Raw genomic sequence first — 25,571 nt, 5'->3', positions numbered from 1 at the left:
CATTGTAAAGGATTTCTAAGCAGCATTTTAGTGTGTTTGTCCTGGGACATCTGAAGGGACTAGCATCGTGCACTCTCATATTATTTCACCCACAGGTAAAGGAAGCTTACTATGAAATCTCATGAGAGTTAAGTCAAATCTCATGAGATCACAGTAAGAGTTCATGACCTCAGCAGTGCTGATGCTGATTGGCTGCTGTTCATTTCTTCATTTTTTTAAATTTTTTTACCTGCAGCTGGGAGCAGCTGAGTATAACTTTTTACACAGAACTTACTCTGCTGAGCTGAGGAAATTGTGAGGTAAAATATCTTCCTTTTTTACATAGAGATGCTCAGGTGATATTTTCCTGTCAGCTTTTTACAGTTATACTGCATCAGTTTCAAGTGATTTAGCATATGAGTATTATGTCCCTTTAAGTATTCCTTACTGTTGGGAAATACTGAACCTGGCCACCAGGAGGAGGCAAAGACACCCCAGCCAAAGGCTTAAAGGACCAGTCAACACAGTAGATTTGCATAATCAACAAATGCAAGATAACAAGACAATGAAATAGCACTTAATCTGAATTTCAAATGAGTAGTAGATTTTTTTTCTGACAATTTTAAAATTTATGTCTTTTTCCACTCCCGCTGTACCATGTGACAGCCATCAGCCAATCAAAAATGCATACACGTACCATGTGACAGCCATCAGCCATTCACAAATGCATACACACTTATTCTTGCACATGCTCAGTAGGAGCTGGTGACTCAAAAATTTTAAATATAAAAAGACTGTGCACATTTAGTTAATGGAAGTAAATTTGAAAATTGTTTAAAATGGCATGCTCTATTTGAATAATGAAAGTTTAATTTTGATTGAGTGTCCCTTTAAATACCTCTTCCCCTTCCCCCGTCCCCCAGTCATTCTGCAGAGGGAAAAAGGAACAGTAGGAGAAATATCAGGGTATAAATGGTGCCAGAAGATAAATATAATTTAGAGGGCCGCCCATCAGAGAGATCACGGACGGGGGCCGTGGATTCTCCTCAAACAGAAGGAAATTAAATTATCTGGTAAGCATAATTTATGTTTTCCTTCTCAATATAAGGAGAGTCCACGGCATCATTCCTTACTGTTGGGAAACTTATACCCAAGCTTTAGAGGACAATGAATGATTACGGGAGGGACAAAAAGAGAGGCAGACCCTAATCTGAGGGCTCCACAGCCTGCAAAACCTTTCTCCCGAAAACTTTTGAAAAAGTATGTAAGGACCTTACAAATCTGATCTATAGAAACCTCGTTCTTAAAGGCCCAAGAGGAAGCCACTGTCGTAGTAGAATGAGCCGTAATCCTCTGAGGAGGTTTATGTCCCGCTGTCTCTTAAGCAAAGCGGATAACACTCCTTAACCAAAAAGATAAGGAAGTGGAAGAGACCGTCTGTCCCTTACGCTTCCCGGAATAGACAAAAAAACAAGGAAGAAGTTTGTCTAAAATCCTTAATAGCCTGAAGATAGAACTTCAAGGTGCGAACCACGTCCAAATAATGAAGCAAACGTTCCTTCACAGAAGGAGGATTGGGACACAAGGAAGGCACCACAATCTATTGATTGATGTTGTGGTCTTACATGACTTTAGGAAGAAAACCTAACTTAGTACGTAGGACAGCCTTATTAGAATGGAACACCAGATAAGGAGGCTCACATTGCAAGGCGTCAATCTCAGATACTCTGCGCGCAGAAGCAATAGCCAGTAGAAAAATAACCTTTCAGGATAACAATTTAATGTCAATTTCATGCATAGGCTCAAACGGAGCCCATTGCAAAACCTTAAGAACAAGATTCAGACTCCAAGGATGAGCCTAAGATCTAAACACAGGTCTGATCCTAGTCAGAGCCTTAACAAAGGACTGTACATCTGGAAGTTCCGAGAGCCTCTTGTGCAGTAAAACAGACAGAGCCGAAATCTGCCCCCTCAGGGAACTGGCAGAAAGGCCATTCTCCAGTCCATCCTCGAGAAACTATAGGATCCTGGCAACCTTAATTTTATGCCAGGAAAATCCATGCTCTTCACACCAGAATAAGTAGGTTCTCCACACCTTATGATAGATGCGACGAGTAACCGGTTTACGAGCTTGAATGAGAGTATCAATAACTCTCTCAGAAAAACCTCTCTTAGCTAGGACTAAGCGTTCAATCTCCACACAGTCAGCCTCAGAGAATCTAGATTTTGATAAACAAAAGGGCCTTGTTCCAGCAGATCCCTGCAACAAGGTAACCTCCATGGAGTAGAAGATGACATCCCCACCAGATCCGCAAACCACATCCTTTGCGGCCACAATGGAGCAATCAGTATCACTGATGCCTGTTCCTGCTTGATGCGGGCCACTACACGAGGAAGGAGTGGTAACGGCGGGAAAAGAAAAAAATTAGACAGGATCTCCAAGGCACTGCTAATGCATCTATTAGCTCCGCCTGAGGATCTCTGGACCTCGACCCATATCTGGGTAGCTTGGTATTGAGACGAGACGCCATGAGATCTATCTCCAGTGTCCCCACCTGTTGCATATCTCCGCAAACACTTTGGGATGGAGAGACCATTCCCCTGGATGAAAGGATTGTCTGCTGAGAAAAATCGCTTCCCAGTTGTCCACACCCGGAATGTGGATTGCTGACAGCGAACAGCTGTGGGCCTCCGCCCACACCAGAATCCAAGATACTTCCCTCATTGCTAGGGAGCATCTCGTTCCCCCCTGATGGTTGATGTAAGCCACCGAGGTAATATTGTCTGATTGGAATCTGATAGACCGGGACGAACCCAGAAGGGGCCAAGCCTTCAGAGCATCGAAGATTGCCCAAAGTTCCAGAATGTTAATCGGGAGGGAGCTTTCCTCCTGAGACCACAGGAGCTGTGCCTTCTTGTGCCTCAGCTCCCCATGCTGATAGACTCGCGTCAGTAGTCACAATCTCCCAGGATAGTCTTAAGAAGGACGTCCCTGATCTGGACCGAGCCACCAAGAGAGCTTTTCTCTCAACAGGTTGTCAAGAGAAATCTGTTGAGACAGATCCGAATGATCGCCGTTCCACTGCCTCAGCATGCACAGTTGCAACAGTCTGAGATGGAACCTGGCAAAGGGAATGATGTCCATGCTGGACACCATGAGACCAATCACCTCCATACACTAAGCCACAGAGGGCCTTAAGGAGGTCCGGAGGGCAAGACATGCCGAAGCTAGCTTGCAACGTCTCTGGTCTGTTAGAAATATAATCATGAAGAGAGACAATGAGATACCGAATGATCCTCCGCCAGACGAAAAGATGGCGCTTGTACCAGAATATCATCCAAGTAGGGAGCTGCTGCTATATCCTGGGTTCTGGCAACGACTAGAAGAGCCCCTAGAACCTTCATAAAACTCCTTGGAGCAGTAGCTAGACCAAACTGGAGTGCAATGAACTGAAAGTGCTGGTCCAGAAACGCAAACCTTAGGAACTGGAAGTGATCCTTGTGGATTGGAACGTGAAGGTAAGCATCCTTCAGATCTATAGTGGTCATGAACTGTCCTTCCTGAACTGAGGGAAGAATGGACCTTATCGTCTCCATCTTCAATGAGGGGACGTTTAGAAATTTGTTTAAGCACTTTAAGTCCAGAATAGGGTGGAAAGTTCCCTCCTTCTTTAGGACCACGAAAAAGGTTTGAATGGTAACCCAAACCTCTTTCTGCTATAGGTACTGGGACAATGACCCCCAAGGAGGACATATCTTTTCTGGTCTGGAAGACAGGCTTGAGAGTAGAAATCTGCCCTTGGGTGGATGAGACTTGAAACCTATCTTGTATCCCTGAGCTATGACCTCCAGGACCCACAGATCCTGCATGTCCCTGAACCAAGCATCTGAAAAAAGCGACAGTCTAGCCCCCACCACGATCCAGCGCCGGATTGGGGGCCGCCCCTTCATGCCGATTTAGTCTTGGCAGGTCTTCTTGCTCTGCTTGGATTTATTCCAGGATTGAGCCGGCTTCCAAGTACTTTTGGTTTGCTCGGGCTAAGAGGAGGACTGCTGTCATTAGGATTTATCAGAATGAAAGGAAGGAGAATTAGAAACTTGTCCCTTAGATTTGTTCTTCTTATTCTGAGGTAGGAAGGCACATTTGCCCCCTGTAACCGTGGAGATAATGGAGTCCAGGCCTGGACCAAATAAAATCATTCCCTTAAAAGGGAGGGAAAGAAGTCTGGACTTAGAAGTCATATCCGCAGACCAGGACTTTAGCCAGTGCACCCGGTCTGATAAAAAACCTGAAACCTTAGCGTTTAGGCGAATAATCTGCATGTTTGCATCACAAATAAAAGAATGAGAAATTCTCAAGACTTTAATTCTTTCCTTGATAATGTCGAGGGGACCTTTCACCTCAATCAATTCCGTAAAGTTGTCGCACCAGTAGGTAGCAGCTCCAGCAACCGCGGCAACGGCCGCTGCTGATTGAAACAAGTATCCCGTATGCTGAAACATCTTTCTTAGAAGAGTATCCATCTTCTTATCCATCGGCTCTCTGAACGACGAGCTATCCTCAAGCGGGATAGTAGTTCGTTTGGCAAGCGTGGAGATAGCGCTATCCACCTTCGGGACGGAACCCCACAACTCCAATTGAGAGTCCGGGACCGGGAATAATCTCTTAAAGGAAGACGAAGGGGAAAAAGAAGATACAATTCTGTCCCATTCGTTTTTAAGTTAACTGCACTATCCTGTCCTCATAAACTCTGTCTAATTTAGGAATCAAAGGTGTATCAGGCAGCTTGGCCTCTGGAACCTCTAATGTAGACAGGATCTCATTTAGAAGAAAACGTAAGTGTTCAATCTAAAATCTAAAGGCTGGTTCCTCTGCGGCAGGAGGCTTAGAGGCAGCAGACTCTGCCCCAGGAAGTTCACCCTCTGAAACCTCAGAGTGTGACTCATCCTTGGATACCGGAGACAGAACAGATAAATCCAATAAATTACATGATGACCCCCTGGGCAGGAGGACTATGTTTAACCTTTTGTTTGCGTTTAGCTTGGCAAGGTAAAGCAATGAGGGCCTCAGACATCACCATTTTTAACTGCGTGGTAAAATCTGAAGGTAAAAGGCTCCCTCCAGATGGAGGATCAGGCGTGCTGCGGTAAGCTGCATGTGTAGAAGGAGATATTGGGTATGCACCTCACAGACGGCGAGTCCTCAGAGGTGGATGGCTCAGCGGTACTAAAAAGGTTAACCTTCTTAGACCTAATAACGTTGTCAAGGCATGTGGAACATAGTTGAGAGGGGGGCATACCAAGGCCTCCTCACAATATAAACAGGTATTACTATTTGGAATAGAGGGAGTACCCTCCAGTATCTCAGAATCCTCCATAGCTTAAGCTAAAGACAGTAGGACACAGAAAATAAAACAATCGTTTATTTCTCAGAAAAAAAGGGCACCTTTATACTCCCAATGGCTGGGGCACTCACCACCTCCTAGACCCAGACAATACAGAGAAACAGCGTCTTCTCCGACAGCCAGATCGGTCAGAAAAGAGGAAATGAAAGCCAGACCACTCCTGGTCACATGGTGCACCATGAAGGACCGCCCCTGCTATGAGAAAAAGTGCACCAAGCTACAAGCTGCGCAGCGCTCAAAGTGAAAGTAAAAACCTGTGCGTTCCAGCCACATGCCAAACAGCCTATGAACCCAATAAAATCTCACACATAAAGCAGCATAAAATCAAAACATCCCATTTGATTAATCCCCACTGTTCATTAATCCCCCTCAGGAGATATTAACCCATGATAAAAGGAGCCACACTGTGACCCTGTCTTCTAGCGTTTTCAACATATGTAAAAATTGAAACGATCTTACCAGAATCCATGCTGTGGAACAGAAACACAGCCTCTCAAGTGTGAAAGTATTGTAGCTTTGCTCCTGACATGGACTTGAGTGAGAAAAACGAGCAAGCAGTGAAACTTGTCAACACTGATTGCTTAGGAGCTGTTAACAGGCAATCTGGATGGGTTCGCAGAAAGACTCTCTATGCATCTCCAGACTCTAACTTTCGTCAATGCTCTCATTGAGAGGCTGACAAGCCTACCTAAAACTCCAGTCCAATACTGAAAGGGCAGATTACCCTTCTTAAGGAACTACTCCAAAATCTTCTGACACTTCTCTGCCATCCTCCTGAGACGAAGGCACTACATTATAACACATCTACATTACTTGGTCTTTACCTGTGATACAAACAATTCTTGGTAATACTATTCATTGTTCATTTTCCTACAATTTAATTTGTAATAGTGTGGTCATTCCACTACTCTCTGACACAATAGAGTGTATCCTATAGAGGATCAGAATCAATTGTTCCTGCAACTTTCTTTTACACAGTGATTATCTGAAAAGTGCAGAAGCTCATTTATATCTATCTGTCCCTAATTGACCACAGCAAATGAGATCAGAAAAAGGGCTGAATTTATCAAGCTGCAGTTTAGGCTTCCGCACACAAATTGCAAACTTAAAGGGACAGTATACTGTAAAATAGTTTTTCCCTTAACCCCTTAGTGACCAGAGCACTTTTCCATTTTCTGTCCGTTTGGGACCAAGGCTATTTTTACATTTTTGCGGTGTTTGTGTTTAGCTGTAATTTTCTTCTTACTCATTTACTGTACCCACACATATTATATACCGTTTTTCTCGCCATTAAATGGACTTTCTAAAGATACCATTATTTTCATCATATCTTATAATTTACTATAAAAAAAATGATAAAATATGAGGAAAAATGGAAAAAAACACACTTTTTCTAACTTTGACCCCCAAAATCTGTTACATATCTAAAACCACCAAAAAACACCCATGCTAAATAGTTTCTAAATTTTGTCCTGAGTTTAGAAATACCCAATGTTTACATGTTCTTTGCTTTTTTTGCAAGTTATAGGGCCATAAATACAAGTAGCACTTTGCTATTTCCAAACCATTTTTTTCCAAAATTAGCGCTAGTTACATTAGAACACTGATATCTTTCAGGAATACCTGAATATCCCTTGACATTTATATATTTTTTTTTAGTAGACATCCCAAAGTATTGATCTAGGCCAATTTTGGTATATTTCATACCACCATTTCACCGCCAAATGCGATCAAATACAAAAAATTGTTCACTTTTTCACAAATTTTTTCACAAACTTTAGGTTTCTCACTGAAATTATTTACAAACAACTTGTGCAATTATGGCATAAATGGTTGTAAATTCTTCTCTGGGATCCCCTTTGTTCAGAAATAGCACACATATATGGCTTTGGCGTTGCTTTTTGGTAATTAGAAGGCCGCTAAATGCCACTGCGCACCACAAGTGTATCATGCCCAGCAGTTAAGGGGTTAATTAGGGAGCTTTTAGGGAGCTTGTAGGGTTAATTTTAGCTTTAGTGTAGTGTAGTAGACAACCCCAAGTATTGATCTAGGCACATTTTGGTATATTTCATGCCACCATTTCACCGCCAAATGCGATCAAATTAAAAAAAACGTAAAATTTTTCACAATTTTAGGTTTCTCACTGAAATCATTTACAAACAGCTTGTGCAATTATGGCACAAATGGTTGTAAATGCTTGTCTGGGATCCCCTTTGTTCAGAAATAGCAGACATATATGGCGTTGCTTTCTGGTAATTAGAAGGCCACTAAATCCTGTTGCGCCTCACACGTGTATTATGGCTAGCAGTGAAAGGGTTAATTAGGGAGTTTGTAGTGAGCTTGCAGGGTTAATTTTAGCTTTAGTGTAGAGATCAGCCTCCCATCTGACACATCCCACCCCCTGATCCCTCCCAAACAGCTCCCTTCCCTCCCCCACCCCACAATTGTCCCCGCCATCTTAAGTACTGGCAGAAAGTCTGCCAGTACTAAAATAAAAGGCTTTTAAAAAAAAAATGAAATTTTTTTTTAGCATATTTACATATGCTACTGTGTAGGATCCCCCCCCTTAGCCCCCAACCTCCCTGATCCCCCCCATAACCGCTCTCTAACCCTCCCCTCTGCCTTATTGGGGGCCATCTTGGGTACTGGCAGCTGTCTGCCAGTACCCAGTTTACAATAAAAAGTGCTTTTTTTTTCTTTGTTTTTTTTTTCTGTAGTGTAGCTTCCCCACCCCCCACAGACAAACCCCCACCACCTTGCTGATTATTTTAATTTTCAATTTTTGTATCTTTTTTATTTGCACATTTTCTGCAGTGTAGCGGTTCCCACCCGCTCCCTCCCCGTGCACGCGCCCGTGCGCGCCCCCAGCCACCCCCGCCCACGATCCCGCCCCCCTTCACATCCACAGGGCCATCGATGGCCGCCACCCGCCTCCCGGTCCGGCTCCCACCCACCAACACAGGGAGCAACCGATCTCCGGTGCAGAGAGGGCCACAGAGTGGCTCTCTCTGCACCGGATTACTTAAAAAGGTTATTGCAGGATGCCTCCATATCGAGGCATCACTGCAATAACCGGAAAGCAGCTGGAAGCGAGCAGGATCGCTTCCAGCTGCTTTCCACACTGAGGACGTGCAGGGTACGTTCTCAGGCATTAACTGCCTTTTTTCTGAGGACGTACCCTGCACGTCCTCAGTCGTTAAGGGGTTAATGTGTTTACAATTGCTTTTTTTACCAACTGCAGAGTAAAAAAATTTATAAAAATTAGCTTTTTAAGGTTTATTTGTGTATATTAAAGCTCTGCTTTTGTTTTTTAATGCCACAACCTAATAAAATGGATTGAGCTTGTAGGTATAATCAGATCTCATTACTGTATCACATTGTGTACATATACCTGCTTCTTTATCTTATATCTGTACATAAAACAATCACCAGTACTTGGAGAGAACAATGGAAAATCAACATTTTATTTCCTTATCTCTGCTATATCCCACTGGGAGTGTAATTTCTTCTGCTGGCTGTGTTTACAAAGCTTATCTATAGCTTGGACCTGCGGCCACAAACTTTCAGAATAGGTGGGGATACTACATGCTAAATCAACTATTTTAAATGCCAATATAAGGGTAAAGGAGCTACAATTTAATACACTCCAGCAGGTAAAATGGATCATTGGGAACAAATTAAAGGGGAGAACATTTTTGAGTAAACTGTCCCTTAAATCATATAAGACTGCATCTCCTGGGATGACTGACAACTCTAAATCTCACTCAATTGGCTGGGTGAGAGTCGGGGGAGGGGTAGCAGGAGAAAACTTGTGCAATGATAAATGTGGGTAGCGAACAATGATTTGTTGATCAGAAAGTGGGTGAACAGGTTTCCTGGCTGGGAACCTCGTCTGCATGCAGAAGGATAAATGTGGAACACTTAAAGGGATACTAAAACAAAATATTTTTCTTTCATGATTCTACAATTTTAAACAACTTTCTAATTTACTCCTTTTATCAAATTTTCTTCGCTCTCTTGCTATTTTTATTTAAAAAGCAGGATGTAGCCACCAATAAGTAAAATAAATGTAGCCACCAATAAGCAAGCATAACCCAGGTTCTGAACCAAAAATAAGCCGGCTCCTAAGCTTTACAGTCCTGCTTTTTAAATAAAGATAGCAAGAGAATGAAGAAAATATTATAATAGGAGTAAATTAGAAAGTTGCTTGAAATTGCATGTTCTATCTGAATCATGAAAGAAAAAAAAATGGGTTTAGTATCCCTCATCTGCACAACAATGAAAGTTTTGACACAAAGTGACAATTCTAAATACAGATCTTTTGCAAAGCAAAATTTCATTTGAGTTTACTAAGCAAAAAAATGACTTTTCTGTTTTTTCTAAGACTTATGCAAAGGATTACAATTGTAAACAATCCTGTAAGACAAATGTAGCTGCTAAACATGATTTTTTTTAGTTATAAACCATAAAAAAAACATCTTAGCATCTGCAGAAAAGTCTGACGTGCACTCTGTAATGCTTAAGAAAAAAAATGTGACATGAAGATCTATGTGCCCTGAAGTATTTCTCTAGGGCACTCTCTGCTCCCAATTCCTTCACTCTAGCTATTTCTCTTGGAAATGACAGTTACTATTATATATAGAGCTGTCTCTAGCAGGGGGGGGGGGTGTTATCCCGCAGTATTTATGGAAAATAAGCTAAAAAGAGTGTTCACTTTAGATATTAAATGGTTATTAATTTAAAAAATAAGACTGTGCATGTCTTAAAATGTTATTAACTATGAGGCAGGAAATTAAAAAATAAGCATTTTTAACAATTTTTGGGGGATTATTGTATTTAGAATATAAACTAAAAGTACTACTAATTTGGTTTCTTATTTAAATTGTATACCAACAAAAATACCATTCTAACACAACAAAAACATTTAGGGCTAGAACACAAGTGGAGCGCTAAATATCACTTTCAAGAAAGTGATATTTGCGCTCCACTATGCAATACCAGCGCACACTAATGTGCGCTGGTATTACAAGTTAACAGCAATGCAAACGCGAGGGAAGCCTTGTTCAGAGACAGCATTAGAACCTAAGCGCAGCGAAGGGGGTAAGTAGCGCAGCAATTTGTAAATATATATGTATATGCCGATATACATATATATTTATGCATATACACATTAACACATAAATATATATGTATGTATATAGTCATATACTGTAAATATATATTTAATGGGAACACACAGTTCCCGTAGACTGCAATGTAAAGGCACTTTTCAGTGCCGTTTTTTTTTTTTCTAACACCCCAATCCCACCAACTTTAGACCCCAAAAACTGCCTAGTGCAGTTCTTTATATATATATATATATATATATATATATATATATATATATATATATATATATATATATATATATATAAAAAAAGATACATTTTTTTAAATAAAAAACTAGAATGCCCTCTATTTTGATGGCATTTGGGCACTTTTAGAAAATTAACCAGAAATCGGAACGCAAGCTCGCAATAGCACTAACCAGCCACTTGTAATGTCTGGCTAATTATTGCGTGCCCGCAAATGTGCAAATTTGCCCATTTGCGGGTGTGCGATAATTTAGAGCTCCACTTGTAATCTTTAGAAGGGTGCAGGAACATTATATTATTTTTTATATATGTGTATTTTATATCAGCACTGCATTGCAAAACATATGTATAGTAAACAAATATTTTAAACGCATTTACACTGGTCATTTTATTACCATGACTTGAATTGTTTTGTATTCAGGGAATACACCGCTTGAAAAGCTTGAGTATGTTAATCTCTTTCGCTATGGACAATTTGAAAGGAACAATAAAGCCAAAATTAAACTTTCATGGTTCAGATCATGCAATTTTAAGAGACTTTCCAATTTAATTCTGTTCAATTTCTGGGTATCCTTTTGTAAAACATCAGCTCCTCCTACTGGGAGCTAGCTAACCACATCTGGTAACGAAAAATCTTATGTGTGTAGCCCCATAACCAGATAGATCCCAACAGAGCACTGATGCCCTTGAGCCTACTGAGGTATGCTTCCCAAAGAAATATACTATGGCCTAGATTTGGAGTTTGGCGGTAGCCGTGAAAACCAGCGTTAGAGGCTCCTAACGCTGGTTTTAGGCTACCGCCGGTATTTGGAGTCAGTCAAAAAAGGGTCTAACGCTCACTTTTCAGCCGCGACTTTTCCATACCGTAGATCCCCTTACGTCAATTGCGTATCCTATCTTTTCAATGGGATTTTTCTAACTCCGGTATTTAGAGTCGTGTCTGAAGTGAGCGTTAGAAATCTAACGACAAAACTCCAGCCGCAGAAAAAAGTCAGTAGTTAAGAGCTTTCTGGGCTAACGCCGGTTCATAAAGCTCTTAACTACTGTGCTCTAAAGTACACTAACACCCATAAACTACCTATGTACCCCTAAACCGAGGTCCCCCCACATCGCCGCCACTCAATTAAATTTTTTTAACCCCTAATCTGCCGACCGCCACCTACGTTATACTTATGTACCCCTAATATGCTGCCCCTAACACCGCCGACCCCTATATTATATTTATTAACCCCTAACCTGCCCCTCACAACGTCGCCGCAAGCTACCTACAATAATTAACCCCTAATTGGATTGGATCAGCCAATCGCATTGAACTTGATTCTGATTGGCTGATTCCATCAGCCAATCAGAATATTCCAACCTTAATTCCGATTGGCTGATAGAATCCTATCAGCCAATCGGAATTCGAGGGACGCCATCTTGGATGACGTCATTTAAAGGAACCGTCTGTCGTTCAGTCGTCGGCCAGGATGGAGGTTCCGCGTCGGAGGTCTTCAGGATGCTGCCGCTCCGCTCCGGATGGATGACGATAGAAGATGCCTCTTGGATGAAGACTTCAATCGGATGGAGGACCTCTTCTTGCTCCGCTTGGATGAAGAATTTGGCTCGGCTGGGTGAAGACGACTCAAGGTAGGGAGATCTTCAGAGGCTTAGTTTTAGGTTTATTTAAGGGGGGTTTGGGTTAGATTAGGGGTATGTGGGTGGTGGGTTGTAATGTTGGGGGGGGGGTATTGTATGTTTTTTTTTACAGGCAAAAGAGCTGAACTTCTTGGGGCATGCCCCGCAAAGGGCCCTGTTCAGGGCTGGTAAGGTAAAAGAGCTTTGAACTTTAGTAATTTAGAATAGGGTAGGGCATTTTTTTATTTTGGGGGGCTTTATTTTATTAGGGGGCTTAGAGTAGGTGTAATTAGTTTAAAATTGTTGTAATATATTTCTAATGTTTGTAAATATTTTTTTATTTTTTGTAACTTAGTTCTTTTTTATTTTTTGTACTTTAGTTAGTTTATTTCATTGTATTTATTTGTAGGAATTGTATTTAATTTATTTATTGATAGTGTAGTGTTAGGTTTAATTGTAGATAATTATAGGTATTTTATTTAATTAATTTATTGATAGTGTAGTGTTAGGTTTAATTGTAACTTAGGTTAGGATTTATTTTACAGGTAAATTTGTAATTATTTTAACTATTTTAGCTATTAAATAGTTCTTAACTATTTAATAGCTATTGTACCTGGTTAAAATAAATAGAAAGTTACCTGTAAAATAAATATTAATCCTAAAATAGCTATAATATAAATATAATTTATATTGTAGCTATAACATAATTTATGCTTACCTGATAAATTCCTTTCTTCTGTTGTGTGATCAGTCCACGGGTCATCATTACTTCTGGGATATAACTCCTCCCCAACAGGAAATGCAAGAGGATTCACCCAGCAGAGCTGATATAGCTCCTCCCCTCTACGTCAGTCCCAGTCATTCGACCAAGAATCAACGAGAAAGGAGTAACCAAGGGTGAAGTGGTGACTGGAGTATAATTTAAAAGATATTTACCTGCCTTAAAAACAGGGCGGGCCGTGGACTGATCACACAACAGAAGAAAGGAATTTATCAGGTAAGCATAAATTATGTTTTCTTCTGTTATGTGTGATCAGTCCACGGGTCATCATTACTTCTGGGATACCAATACCAAAGCAAAAGTACACGGATGACGGGAGGGATAGGCAGGCTCATTATACAGAAGGAACCACTGCCTGAAGAACCTTTCTCCCAAAAATAGCCTCCGAAGAAGCAAAAGTGTCAAATTTGTAAAAATTTGGAAAAAGTATGAAGCGAAGACCAAGTTGCAGCCTTGCAAATCTGTTCAACAGAGGCCTCATTCTTAAAGGCCCAAGTGGAAGCCACAGCTCTAGTGGAGTGAGCTGTAATTCTTTCAGGAGGCTGCTGTCCAGCAGTCTCATAGGCTAAACGTATTATGCTACGAAGCCAAAACGAGAGAGAGGTAGTAGAAGCTTTTTGACCTCTCCTCTGTCCAGAATAAACGACAAACAGGGAAGAAGTTTGGCGAAAATCTTTAGTTGCCTGTAAGTAGAACTTGAGGGCACGAACTACATCCAGATTGTGTAGAAGACGTTCCTTCTTTGAAGAAGGATTTGGACACAAGGATGGAACGACAATCTCTTGATTGATATTCCTGTTAGTAACTACCTTAGGTAAGAACCCAGGTTTAGTACGCAGAACTACCTTATCTGAGTGAAAAATCAGATAAGGAGAATCACAATGTAATGCTGATAACTCAGAGACTCTTCGAGCCGAGGAAATAGCCATTAAAAACAGAACTTTCCAAGATAACAATTTTATATCAATGGAATGAAGGGGTTCAAATGGAACACCTTGTAAAACGTTAAGAACTAAGTTTAAACTCCATGGCGGAGCAACGGCTTTAAACACAGGCTTGATCCTAGCTAAAGCCTGACAAAAGGCCTGGACGTCTGGATTTTCTGACAGACGCCTGTGTAACAAGATGGACAGAGCTGAAATCTGTCCCTTTAAAGAACTAGCCGATAAACCCTTTTCTAAACCTTCTTGTAGAAAAGACAATATCCTAGGAATCCTAACCTTACTCCAGGAGTAACGTTTGGATTCGCACCAGTATAGGTATTTGCGCCATATTTTATGGTAAATCTTTCTGGTAACAGGCTTCCTAGCCTGGATCAGGGTATCAATAACCGACTCAGAAAAACCACGCTTTGATAAAATCAAGCGTTCAATTTCCAAGCAGTCAGTTTCAGAGAAGTTAGATTTTGATGTTTGAATGGACCCTGTATCAGAAGGTCCTGTCTTAGAGGTAGAGACCAAGGTGGACAGGATGACATGTCCACTAGATCTGCATACCAAGTCCTGCGTGGCCATGCAGGCGCTATTAGAATCACTGATGCTCTCTCCTGTTTGATTTTCGCAATCAATCGAGGAAGCAGCGGGAAGGGTGGAAACACATAAGCCATCCCGAAGTTCCAAGGTGCTGTCAAAGCATCTATCAGAACCGCTCCCGGATCCCTGGATCTGGACCCGTAGTGAGGAAGTTTGGCGTTCTGGCGAGACGCCATGAGATCTATCTCTGGTTTGCCCCAACGTCGAAGTATTTGGGCAAAGATCTCCGGATGAAGTTCCCACTCTCCCGGATGAAAAGTCTGGCGACTCAAGAAATCCGCCTCCCAGTTCTCCACTCCCGGGATGTGGATTGCTGACAGATGGCAAGAGTGAGACTCTGCCCAGCGAATTATCTTTGATACTTCCATCATTGCTAGGGAGCTTCTTGTCCCTCCCTGATGGTTGATGTAAGCTACAGTCGTGATATTGTCCGACTGAAACCTGATGAACCCCTGAGTTGTTAATTGGGGCCAAGCCAGAAGGGCATTGAGAACTGCCCTCAATTCCAGAATGTTTATTGGAAGGAGACTCTCCTCCTGATTCCATAATCCCTGAGTCTTCAGAGAATTCCAGACAGCGCCCCAACCTAGCAGGCTGGCGTCTGTTGTTACGATTGTCCAGTCTGGCCTGCTGAATGGCATCCCCCTGGACAGGTGTGGCCGATAAAGCCACCATAGAAGAGAATTTCTGGTCTCTTGATTCAGATTCAGGGTAGGGGACAAATCTGAGTAATCCCCATTCCACTGACTTAGCATGCACAATTGCAGCGGTCTGAGGTGTAGGCGTGCAAAAGGTACTATGTCCATTGCCGCTACCATTAAGCCGATCACCTCCATGCATTGAGCTACTGACGGGTGTTGAATGGAATGAAGGACACGGCATGCATCTTGAAGCTTTGTTAACCTGTCTTCTGTCAGGTAAATCTTCATTTCTACAGAATCTATAAGAGTCCCCAAGAATGGAACTCTTGTGAGAGGAAAAAGAGAACTCTTCTTTTCGTTCACTTTCCATCCATGCGACCTTAGAAATGCCAGAACTAACTCTGTATGAGACTTGGCAGTTTGAAAGCTTGAAGCTTGTATTAGAATGTCGTCTAGGTACGGAGCTACCGAAATCCCTCGCGGTCTTAGTACCGCTAGAAGGGCACCCAGAACCTTTGTGAAGATTCTTGGGGCCGTAGCCAATCCGAATGGAAGAGCTACAAACTGGTAGTGCCTGTCTAGGAAGGCAAACCGTAGATACCGTTGATGATCTTTGTGAATCGGTATGTGAAGGTAAGCATCTTTTAAATCCACTGTGGTCATGTACTGACCCCTTTGGATCATAGGTAAGATTGTCCGAATAGTTTCCATTTTGAACGATGGAACTCTTAGGAATTTGTTTAGAATCTTTAAATCTAAGATTGGCCTGAAAGTTCCCTCTTTTTTGGGAACCACAAACAGGTTTGAGTAGAACCCTTGTCCTTGTTCCGACCGTGGAACTGGATGGATCACTCCCATTAATAACAGATCTTGTACACAGCGTAGAAACGCTTCTTTCTTTATCTGGTTTGTTGACAACCTTGACAGATGAAATCTCCCTTTTGGTGGAGATAATTTGAAGTCTAGAAGGTATCCCTGAGATATGATCTCCAGCGCCCAGGGATCCTGAACATCTCTTGCCCAGGCCTGGACGAAGAGAGAAAGTCTGCCCCCCACTAGATCCGGTCCCGGATCGGGGGCTCTCGATTCATGCTGTCTTTGGGGCAGCAGCAGGTTTCCTAGCCTGTTTGCCCTTATTCCAGGACTGGTTAGGTTTCCAGCCTTGCCTGTAACGAGCAACAGCTCCTTCCTGTTTTGGTGCAGTGGAGGTTGACGCTGCTCCTGTTTTGAAATTCCGAAAGGGACGAAAATTAGACTGTCTAGCCTTAGCTTTGGCTTTGTCTTGAGGTAGGGCGTGGCCCTTACCTCCTGTAATGTCAGCGATAATTTCTTTCAAACCGGGCCCAAATAAAAACTGCCCCTTGAAAGGTATATTAAGTAATTTGGACTTAGAAGTAACATCAGCTGACCAGGATTTTAGCCACAGTGCTCTACGTGCCTGTATGGCGAATCCAGAGTTCTTAGCCGTAAGTTTGGTTAAATGTACTACGGCCTCCGAAATGAATGAATTAGCTAGTTTAAGGACTCTAAGCCTGTCCATAATATCGTCTAGCGTAGATGAACTAAGGTTCTCTTCCAGAGACTCAATCCAAAATGCTGCCGCAGCCGTAATCGGCGCGATACATGCAAGGGGTTGCAATATAAAACCTTGTTGAACAAACATTTTCTTAAGGTAACCCTCTAATTTTTTATCCATTGGATCTGAAAAAGCACAGCTATCCTCCACCGGGATAGTGGTACGCTTAGCTAAAGTAGAAACTGCTCCCTCCACCTTAGGGACCGTTTGCCATAAGTCCCGAGTGGTGGCGTCTATTGGAAACATCTTTCTAAATATTGGAGGGGGTGAGAACGGCACACCGGGTCTATCCCACTCCTTAGTAACAATTTCAGTTAATCTCTTAGGTATAGGAAAAACGTCAGTACTCGCCGGGTACCGCAAAGTATTTATCCAACCTACACAGTTTCTCTGGTATTGCAACGGTGTTACAATCATTGAGAGCCGCTAAGACCTCCCCTAGTAATACACGGAGGTTCTCCAATTTAAATTTAAAATTTGAAATATCTGAATCCAATCTGTTTGGATCAGAACCGTCACCCACAGAATGAAGCTCTCCGTCCTCATGCTCTGCAAGCTGTGACGCAGTATCAGACATGGCCCTAGTATTGTCAGCGCACTCTGTTCTCACCCCAGAGTGATCACGCTTGCCTCTTAGTTCTGGTAATTTAGACAAAACTTCAGTCATAACAGTAGCCATATCATGTAATGTTATCTGTAATGGCCGCCCAGATGTATTAGGCGCCATAATATCACGCACCTCCCGGGCGGGAGATGCAGGTACTGCCGCGTGAGGCGAGTTAGTCGGCATAACTCTCCCCTCGCAGTTTGGTGAAATTTGTTCACATTGTACAGATTGATTTTTATTTAAAGTAGCATCAATACAGTTAGTACATAAATTTCTATTGGGCTCCACCTTGGCATTGGAACAAATGACACAGATATCTTCCTCTGAGTCAGACATGTTTAACACACTAGCAATAACTTGCAACCTGGTTATAATCTTTTTTAGCAAAAACGTACTGTGCCTCAAAGAGGTACTTAAACGATTAAATGACAGTTGAGATAATGAACTGAAAAACAGTTATAGCATCGACTTTAAAATAACCCAACTTTTAGCAAAGGTTTGTTCCCATTAGTAAATAACAATAACTAAATTTGACATAAAAAATTATAGAGTAACGTATTTATTCACAGTCAATATAAAATTCTCACAGCTCTGCTGAGAGAATGTACCTCCCTTCAAAGAAGTTTGAAGACCCCTGAGATCTGTCAGTGAACCGGATCATGCAAGAAATATAATAGTAGCTGACTGGAAATTTTTGATGCGTAGCAAAAGAGCGCCAAAAACGGCCCCTCCCTCTCACACACAGCAGTGAGGAGAAACGAAACTGTCACAATTTAAAGCAGACAACTGCCAAGTGGAAAATAATGCCCAAACATATATTCACTCAGTACCTCAGCAATGTAAACGATTCTACATTCCAGCAAAAACGTTTAACATGATAATATTTATTAAAAGGATTAGTGACCTTTAACAGAGTAGTTCCGGTGAAATACCATTCCCAGAATACTGAAGTGTATACATACATGTCATTATAACGGTATAGCAGGATTTTCTCATCAATTCCATTCAGAAAATAAAAACTGCTACATACCTCAATGCAGATTCATCTGCCCGCTGTCCCCTGATCTGAAGCCTTTACCTCCCTCAGATGGCCGAGAACAGCAATATGATCTTAACTACTCCGGTTAAAATCATAGTAAAAAACTCTGGTAGATTCTTCTTCAAACTCTGCCAGAGAAGTAATAACACGCTCCGGTGCTATTGTAAAATAACAAACTTTTGATTGAAGTCATAAAAACTAAGTATAATCACCATAGTCCTCTCACACATCCTATCTAGTCGTTGGGTGCAAGAGAATGACTGGGACTGACGTAGAGGGGAGGAGCTATATCAGCTCTGCTGGGTGAATCCTCTTGCATTTCCTGTTGGGGAGGAGTTATATCCCAGAAGTAATGATGACCCGTGGACTGATCACACATAACAGAAGAAATTAGGATTTATTTTACAGGTAAGTATTTAGCTTTAAATAGGAATAATTTATTTAATAAGAGTTAATTAATTTCGTTAGATTAAAATTATATTTAATTTAGGGGGGTGTTAGTGTTAGGGTTAGACTTAGCTTTAGGGGTTAATACATTTATTAGAATAGCGGTGAGCTCCAGTCGGCAGATTAGGGGTTAATAATTGAAGTTAGGTGTCGGCGATGTTAGGGAGGGCAGATTAGGGGTTAATACTATTTATTATAGGGTTAGTGAGGCGGATTAGGGGTTAATAACTTTATTATAATAGCGGTGCGGTCCGGTCGGAAGATTAGGGGTTAATAAGTGTAGGCAGGTGGAGGCGACGTTGTGGGGGGCAGATTAGGGGTTAATAAATATAATATAGGGGTCGGCGGTGTTAGGGGCAGCAGATTAGGGGTACATAGGGATAATGTAAGTAGCGGCGGTTTACGGAGCGGCAGATTAGGGGTTAATAATAATATGCAGGGGATAGCGGGGGCGGCAGATTAGGGGTTAATAAGTGTAAGGGTAGGGGTGTTTAGACTCGGGGTACATGTTAGAGTGTTAGGTGCAGACGTAGAAAGTGTTTCCCCATAGTAAACAATGGGGCTGTGTTAGGAGCTGAACGCAGCTTTTTTGCAGGTGTTAGGTTTTTTTTCAGCTCAAACAGCCCCATTGTTTTCTATGGGGGAATCGTGCACAAGCACGTTTTTGAGGCTGGCCGCGTCCGTAAGCAACTCTGGTATCGAGAGTCGAAGTTGCTTTAAATATGCTCTACGCTCCTTTTTTGGAGCCTAACGCAGCCTTTCTGTGGACTCTCAATACCAGAGTTATTTTAAAGGTGCGGCCAGAAAAAAGCCAGCGTTAGCTACGCGGGTCGTTACCGACAAAACTCTAAATCTAGCCGTAAGAGAACAAAGTTAATTTGATAATATAAGTAAATTATAAAGTCTCTTAAAATCGCATGCTCTATCTAAACCATTTAAGTTTAATTTTGACTTTGATATCCCTTTAAAGACAGATATAAATTAGCACTTATGCTGAACAATCAATGCATTGCATCTCACACAATGTTAAGAGTCACATTACAGGATAAGTGGACAAAACAAAATGTTTGCAGCAATAGATATTTCTAGCTATTTCTAGCCTCTGTGTATGGAGGCAAATACATATTTATTTTATCTGGGTGAGTGGATTATTTAGGGTAATGATTCCTGTTTTGTCTGTGTAGGACAACACTGTACACCCTGTGTTGTGGGTTCAGCATCCCTTGGCATACAATGTGCTAAATAGTCCCTTTACAAAACTGTTGTGCAATCTCATGTTTAAAGGGACACTGAACCCAAATTTTTTCTTTTGTGATTCAGATAGAGCATGCAATTTTAAACAACTTTCTAATTTACTCTTATTATCAATTTTTCTTCATTTTCTTGCTTTCTTTATTTGAAAAAGAAGGCATCTAAGCTTTTTTTTGGTTCAGACTATGGAAAGCACTTGTTTATTGGTGGGTGAATTTACCCACCAATCAGCAAGAACAACACAGTGTGTTCACCAAAAATGGTCCGGCATCTAAACTTGCATTCTTGCATTTCAAATAAAGATACCAAGAGAATGAAAATAATTTGATAATAGGAGTAAATTAGAAAGATGCTTAAAATTGCATGCTCTATCTGAATCACGAGGCACATTCAGTGTCCCTTTAACCTCTTACTGCAATGGGATGTAAGTACTGACTCCACAGAAAGCAATATATTAAGATTGATGTCTTATAGGACTATAAGACAAATGTAAATTTATCCTAAATTTACTTTTTGTCCTGTGAATAAAATAAATTTGCAGTCCAAGGTTATTATTAATGATAGTGTCTGTCTGAAGTATATACAATATCTTGTTTAGAAAAGGATGAATGGTCCTATTGCTCTAAGGCATGGGCAAACATTTGTGTTTGGCACTTGTTTACTAAACAAATGCAGAATATGGCCGCAGGCAGCAGCATTTGGCTATTTTCAACACCAGATTGATTTATATAAAAGCCGCTGCCTGTAGCCATATTTGGCGTTTATTTAGTAAATATATGCAAAAGACAAATATTTGACCATACCTAATATGGCTACGGTAGAAGGTAAAAATTACTGCACAAATCCAGAAAATAATATGTATAAAGTTGCACAATGGTCTGTCTAAAGACCTCCTAGGAATAAACAAAAATATAAAATAAAGCTCAGTGAAACGTGCATTAATGTGCAGTCTAGGGGAATAACCCTTAAATGACCATTAAATACAGTAGAATTGTATAACCAACGACTACATAATAAAAATACAATGCAAACACACAGTTTAAATTTCAAATGAGATATTTTTTTGACAAATTTCAAAGTTAGTTCCATTTTCCTTCCCCTTGCATCATGTGACAACCATCAGCCAATCACAAAAATATATATACTGTGAATTCTCTCAGCTGTAGCTTATGACTCGGGAAGTGTGCAAATAAAAACTGTGCACATTTTGATAATGGAAGTGAATTGGAAAGTTGTTTAAATTGTGTGCTCTATCTGAATCATGAAAGTTTAATTTTGACTTATGTGATCCATTAAAATGTCTCAAGTATGTTTGTCTCACCTTGTTTTGGCCAGTTAGGGACAGATATTAATGAAGCATACTGCAGAATAAATATACACTCCAGACTATCTGAGGTGCAGTGGAAAAAAACACAATGTTCAGTAAACATGAAAAATAAACAATGAAATTACACTGCAAAGACTTTTCCTACATATAATTATAGATCTTATGGGGAACTAAATGTTAAGGTTTTAACTTGGTTTATAGAATGAACTAAATCAGGATTTTCCAGAAGACTTTGGACAGCTAAGTAAGAGACTGCTAGTCTTGGGTAGAGCAAGAGTAGAGCTGTGACCATAAGGAAGTGAAGGAGAAAGAGGATCTGGTATAAGGTATGGGGGTGGAATGCTGAGGACTTCATGGAAGCTTATACCTACAGTGACATAAAGCAATGACCAAGGATTATATGAGTTCAAGTCAACCACCATGAATGTAAGAGATGAAAATACTGTAATAAAACTAGTCTAATGAGTGTGTAAGATAAGGAAAGCAAGAAACTGCCCTTGACACATGGTTAAATATACATGCTATGAAATTAACAAGAGTCTGTCTTTGCTCTATGGTACCTCATATTAAACCTGCTGAGAAAAATCTTATTATATGTAAAGTTTCCACCACAGGTATTCAGTATATAACATTAACAGGTCACCTTTAAAAAGATATTGTTAGCAGAAAAACATTTGGAACACGTAGCTAGGCACAGACTAAGCCAGACCATTACCACTGAAAGACAGGGTTGAACATATAAAGAACTGTAACAATGCTACAGCAAACATTGTCCACATTATAGACATATACAGATTTGGACATGGAACAGGATCTGTGGCTGTGTGCGTGTTCAAGACCGTCTTCTACCACTATGTGTAGTGCACTGCTTGCTCGGAAAGATAAAGCAATCTTCAGAATGCTGTTTACAACATGCTACTGTACCAGCAATAAGACTCTCAGTGAAGTAAAGCAATTCCAAAGTAATGGAGAAGCCTAGAAAGGTTATTAGAGTAGAGTTATCATATTGAGCCAATTGAAGGTGAAATTGAATCCCTTTCAGAAGAGAAGAATAAAGCAGAGACTCCATAAGATGAGATATGAGAAGAACTTACTGTTTAGATTCCTCATCATCTCCATCATCATCTTCTAAATGTGCCACATGTCCCCTGAGGAGATGAACAAGGTACCATAGCTGAGTGTTCTTCACTGATATATCTAACAGCTACTATAAAAGGACTATGGCATGCAAGCCCTAAGGGCTTTTCTGCTACAGAGTATATAGATTTTGTTATATCTGACAATGCTTTTGTTTTCCTATAGAGCACAGATCAGTTCACATCAATTACAGCTCTGATACATGTGCACGATAGACATAGAAGCATTACAAGGGTTGGAGCAATAATAAGGCACATAAAGACCACATAGACACAGCAGCAACATAGAGGGTACAATAATTACCGTTGGTGCAGTTCTTCTTCGACAGATTTCAGAAGACTCCTTTAAAGCAAAATCACAATAAAGCTTTTATTTTGTTAAGAAAAAAAAAACTTCAGAAAAAGATTTCAAATGATTACTGGTAGCAATAAACAGGGCTTATTCTGTTAACACAAAGTGTAATGAGAAAAAAAAAAAACAGTGAGACTAATTTAAATTGAGAGTAAACACTTGTAAATTACATTAAATTTCTGTTGTGTTACTATAGAATAACATCAGCCAAATGAAAACATTTTTAAAACAAATTAACATTTTTTGCTGCAATTGTTTTCCATAGCCAAACTCCACCTACTTGATTGAATCTGCAGATATTAAGACTGGGGGTTGTCATTATGTTATTATAAAAAGCATTGCTTCACAGTTATCATCTGCTAAATCCAATTAGGGAAATATATGTAGCAGGGCTGGCCTTGAAAAGTCTACAGTGTACATTTCCTGTTCATTTTTTTAGAGCCAATTACATGAAAATGAGCAAAATAACTAATAAATGTACAGCGCAGAGTTGTTTTATTACACATAACTAAACATTTTATATAAAAATCTCAAGATATTTACTGTCCCTTTAAGACCATCTAGATTTTATATACTGTTTCATTGCTCTATGTTTTGTCATTTATGATCAATTACACTTCCTGAAGACCCCATTTCTAGGCAAAGAAAGCATTGCTATGTATCAACATTACAGATTACCAAATGTATGATTTAAAGGGATACTAAACACCAATTTTTTCATTAATGATGCAGATAGAGCATGCTATTTTAAGCAGCTTTCTAATTTACTCCTATTATCAATTTTTCTTCATTCTCTTGCTATCTTTATTTAAAAAAAAGCAGGAATGTAAAGCTTAGGAGCCATCCTATTTTAGGTTAAGTACCCAGGATTGTGCTTGCTTATTGGTGGCTACATTTAGCCACCAATCAGCAAGTGCTACCCAAGTCCTGAACCAAAAATGGGCTGGCTCCTAAGCTTAGATTTCTGCCTTTAAGCAGAAATCCTTTGTTAATCCCAACAAACGATATATCATTATTTTAAATAATATACTCTTAATTTTAAAATGCAAAGCTAACATTGCTGTTGAAATGCATATTGAGCATACACCTAATTGATGAAAAGCTAATATTGCTGTTGAAATGCATATTGAGCATACACCTAATTGGGTTCCTTGCACATTCTAGTTTCTGCCAAATTGTAATTCATACTGGCAATTACTCAGCAAATAGGAACAGATGTTCCTTTCATCTACTGCAGTTCTAGTTTACTTGCAGGCGCTGTGCGCTGTGATCTTCAAATGAGCCAAACGTACTTAAAAAAATGTATGTAAAGAAAACTGCATAAGAAACCAACGTTTCCTTAGCTCTGTCACACTGGGTGATAATTTGTCAGCAACAAGTTGCCGTCTGTAACACAAAAGCTCTGCATGATCCACTCCCACGATTTTGGAACTTTTTAAGACTGATAGGCAAAATGATTTTGTGTATGATGAAAGAATGTTTCTAGTTTTTCTGTATAGTTTATGATCTTTCTTTCAATCACACTGTTTCAATTATTATTATTTTTTTCCCCATTTCTTGCTATATATAAAAAAAGAAGAATATATAAATAAGAATGTTTTTGGTAAAGCCATATAAAGTATGTCCCATGATTTCAAATATAATTTTGACTAAAATACATAGTGACGCATTTAACAAATGCCTGGAAAAGGACCACTCACAGAAACCTGTCCGAATAGCTTGTGTAGCCATGCCCCCTGCTCTAGCGGTCTTAAAAAAAGGGACATGAAACCCATATGTTTTCTTTCATGATTTAGAAAGAGTATGCAATTTTAAACAACTTTCTAATTTACTTCTATTATCTAATTTGCTTCATTCTCTTGATAGCCGTTGCTGAAAAGCATATCTAGATAGGCTCATTAGCTGCTGATTGGTGGCTGCACAAAGATGCCTTGTGTGATTGGCTCACCCATGTGCATAGCTATTACTTAAACAAAGGATGTCTAGAGAATGAAGCAAATCCAATAATAGAAGTAAATTGGAATGTTGTTTAAAATTGTATTCTCTATCTGAATCATGAAAAAAAAAAAAAGGTGTTTAACCCCTTAACGACCGTCATACAGGGTATATCATACAAAAACTGGTCGTCAGGGGTTTTAAGCAGGATCGCTTCTACCGCTTTCAAGGTATTGCCGTGATGCCTCGATATTGAGGCATCACTGCAATACCTATTCTAACACACCGATGCAGAGATAGCCACTCTGTGGCCCTCTCTGCATCGGCCAGTGATGGTGCGATCGTTGGTGGATGGGAGCCGTTGCAGGGAGGCGGGTGGGCACCCATCGTTGGTGTAGACACGCTCCATAATTAACCCCTTCACTGCTGGGCATAATACACGTGTGGTGTGCAGTGGCATTTAGTGGCCATCTAATTACCAAAAAGCAACGCCAAAGCCATATATGTCTGCTATTTCTGAACAAAGGGGACCCCAGAGAAGCATTTACAACCATTTTTGCCATAATTGCACAAGCTGTTTGTAAATAATTTC

The 25,571-nt window shown here is 40.4% G+C and overlaps 1 protein-coding gene across 3 annotated transcripts in view; it reads right to left on the bottom strand.

Annotated features, from left to right (window-relative positions):
• The window catches only part of MAP4K3 (mitogen-activated protein kinase kinase kinase kinase 3), a 788,683-nt gene that overhangs the window by 148,069 nt on the left and 615,043 nt on the right, over positions 1–25,571 (bottom strand). For 2 of the 3 annotated variants that reach the window (XM_053711916.1, XM_053711914.1), the window contains 2 exons: positions 22,997–23,035; positions 22,651–22,704 (listed from right to left, as the gene is read on the bottom strand). In XM_053711916.1, the coding sequence (XP_053567891.1) occupies positions 22,651–22,704; positions 22,997–23,035 (93 nt within the window). The remainder of the gene's footprint in view (positions 1–22,650; positions 22,705–22,996; positions 23,036–25,571) is intronic. The other variant, XM_053711915.1, reaches the window with a different exon arrangement.

The sequence above is a fragment of the Bombina bombina genome, chromosome 4, assembly GCF_027579735.1.
Source record: "Bombina bombina isolate aBomBom1 chromosome 4, aBomBom1.pri, whole genome shotgun sequence".
NCBI lineage: Eukaryota > Metazoa > Chordata > Amphibia > Anura > Bombinatoridae > Bombina > Bombina bombina.
Note: the sequence above shows the minus strand (reverse complement) of the source record. Positions and strands in the feature narration are given on the sequence as shown.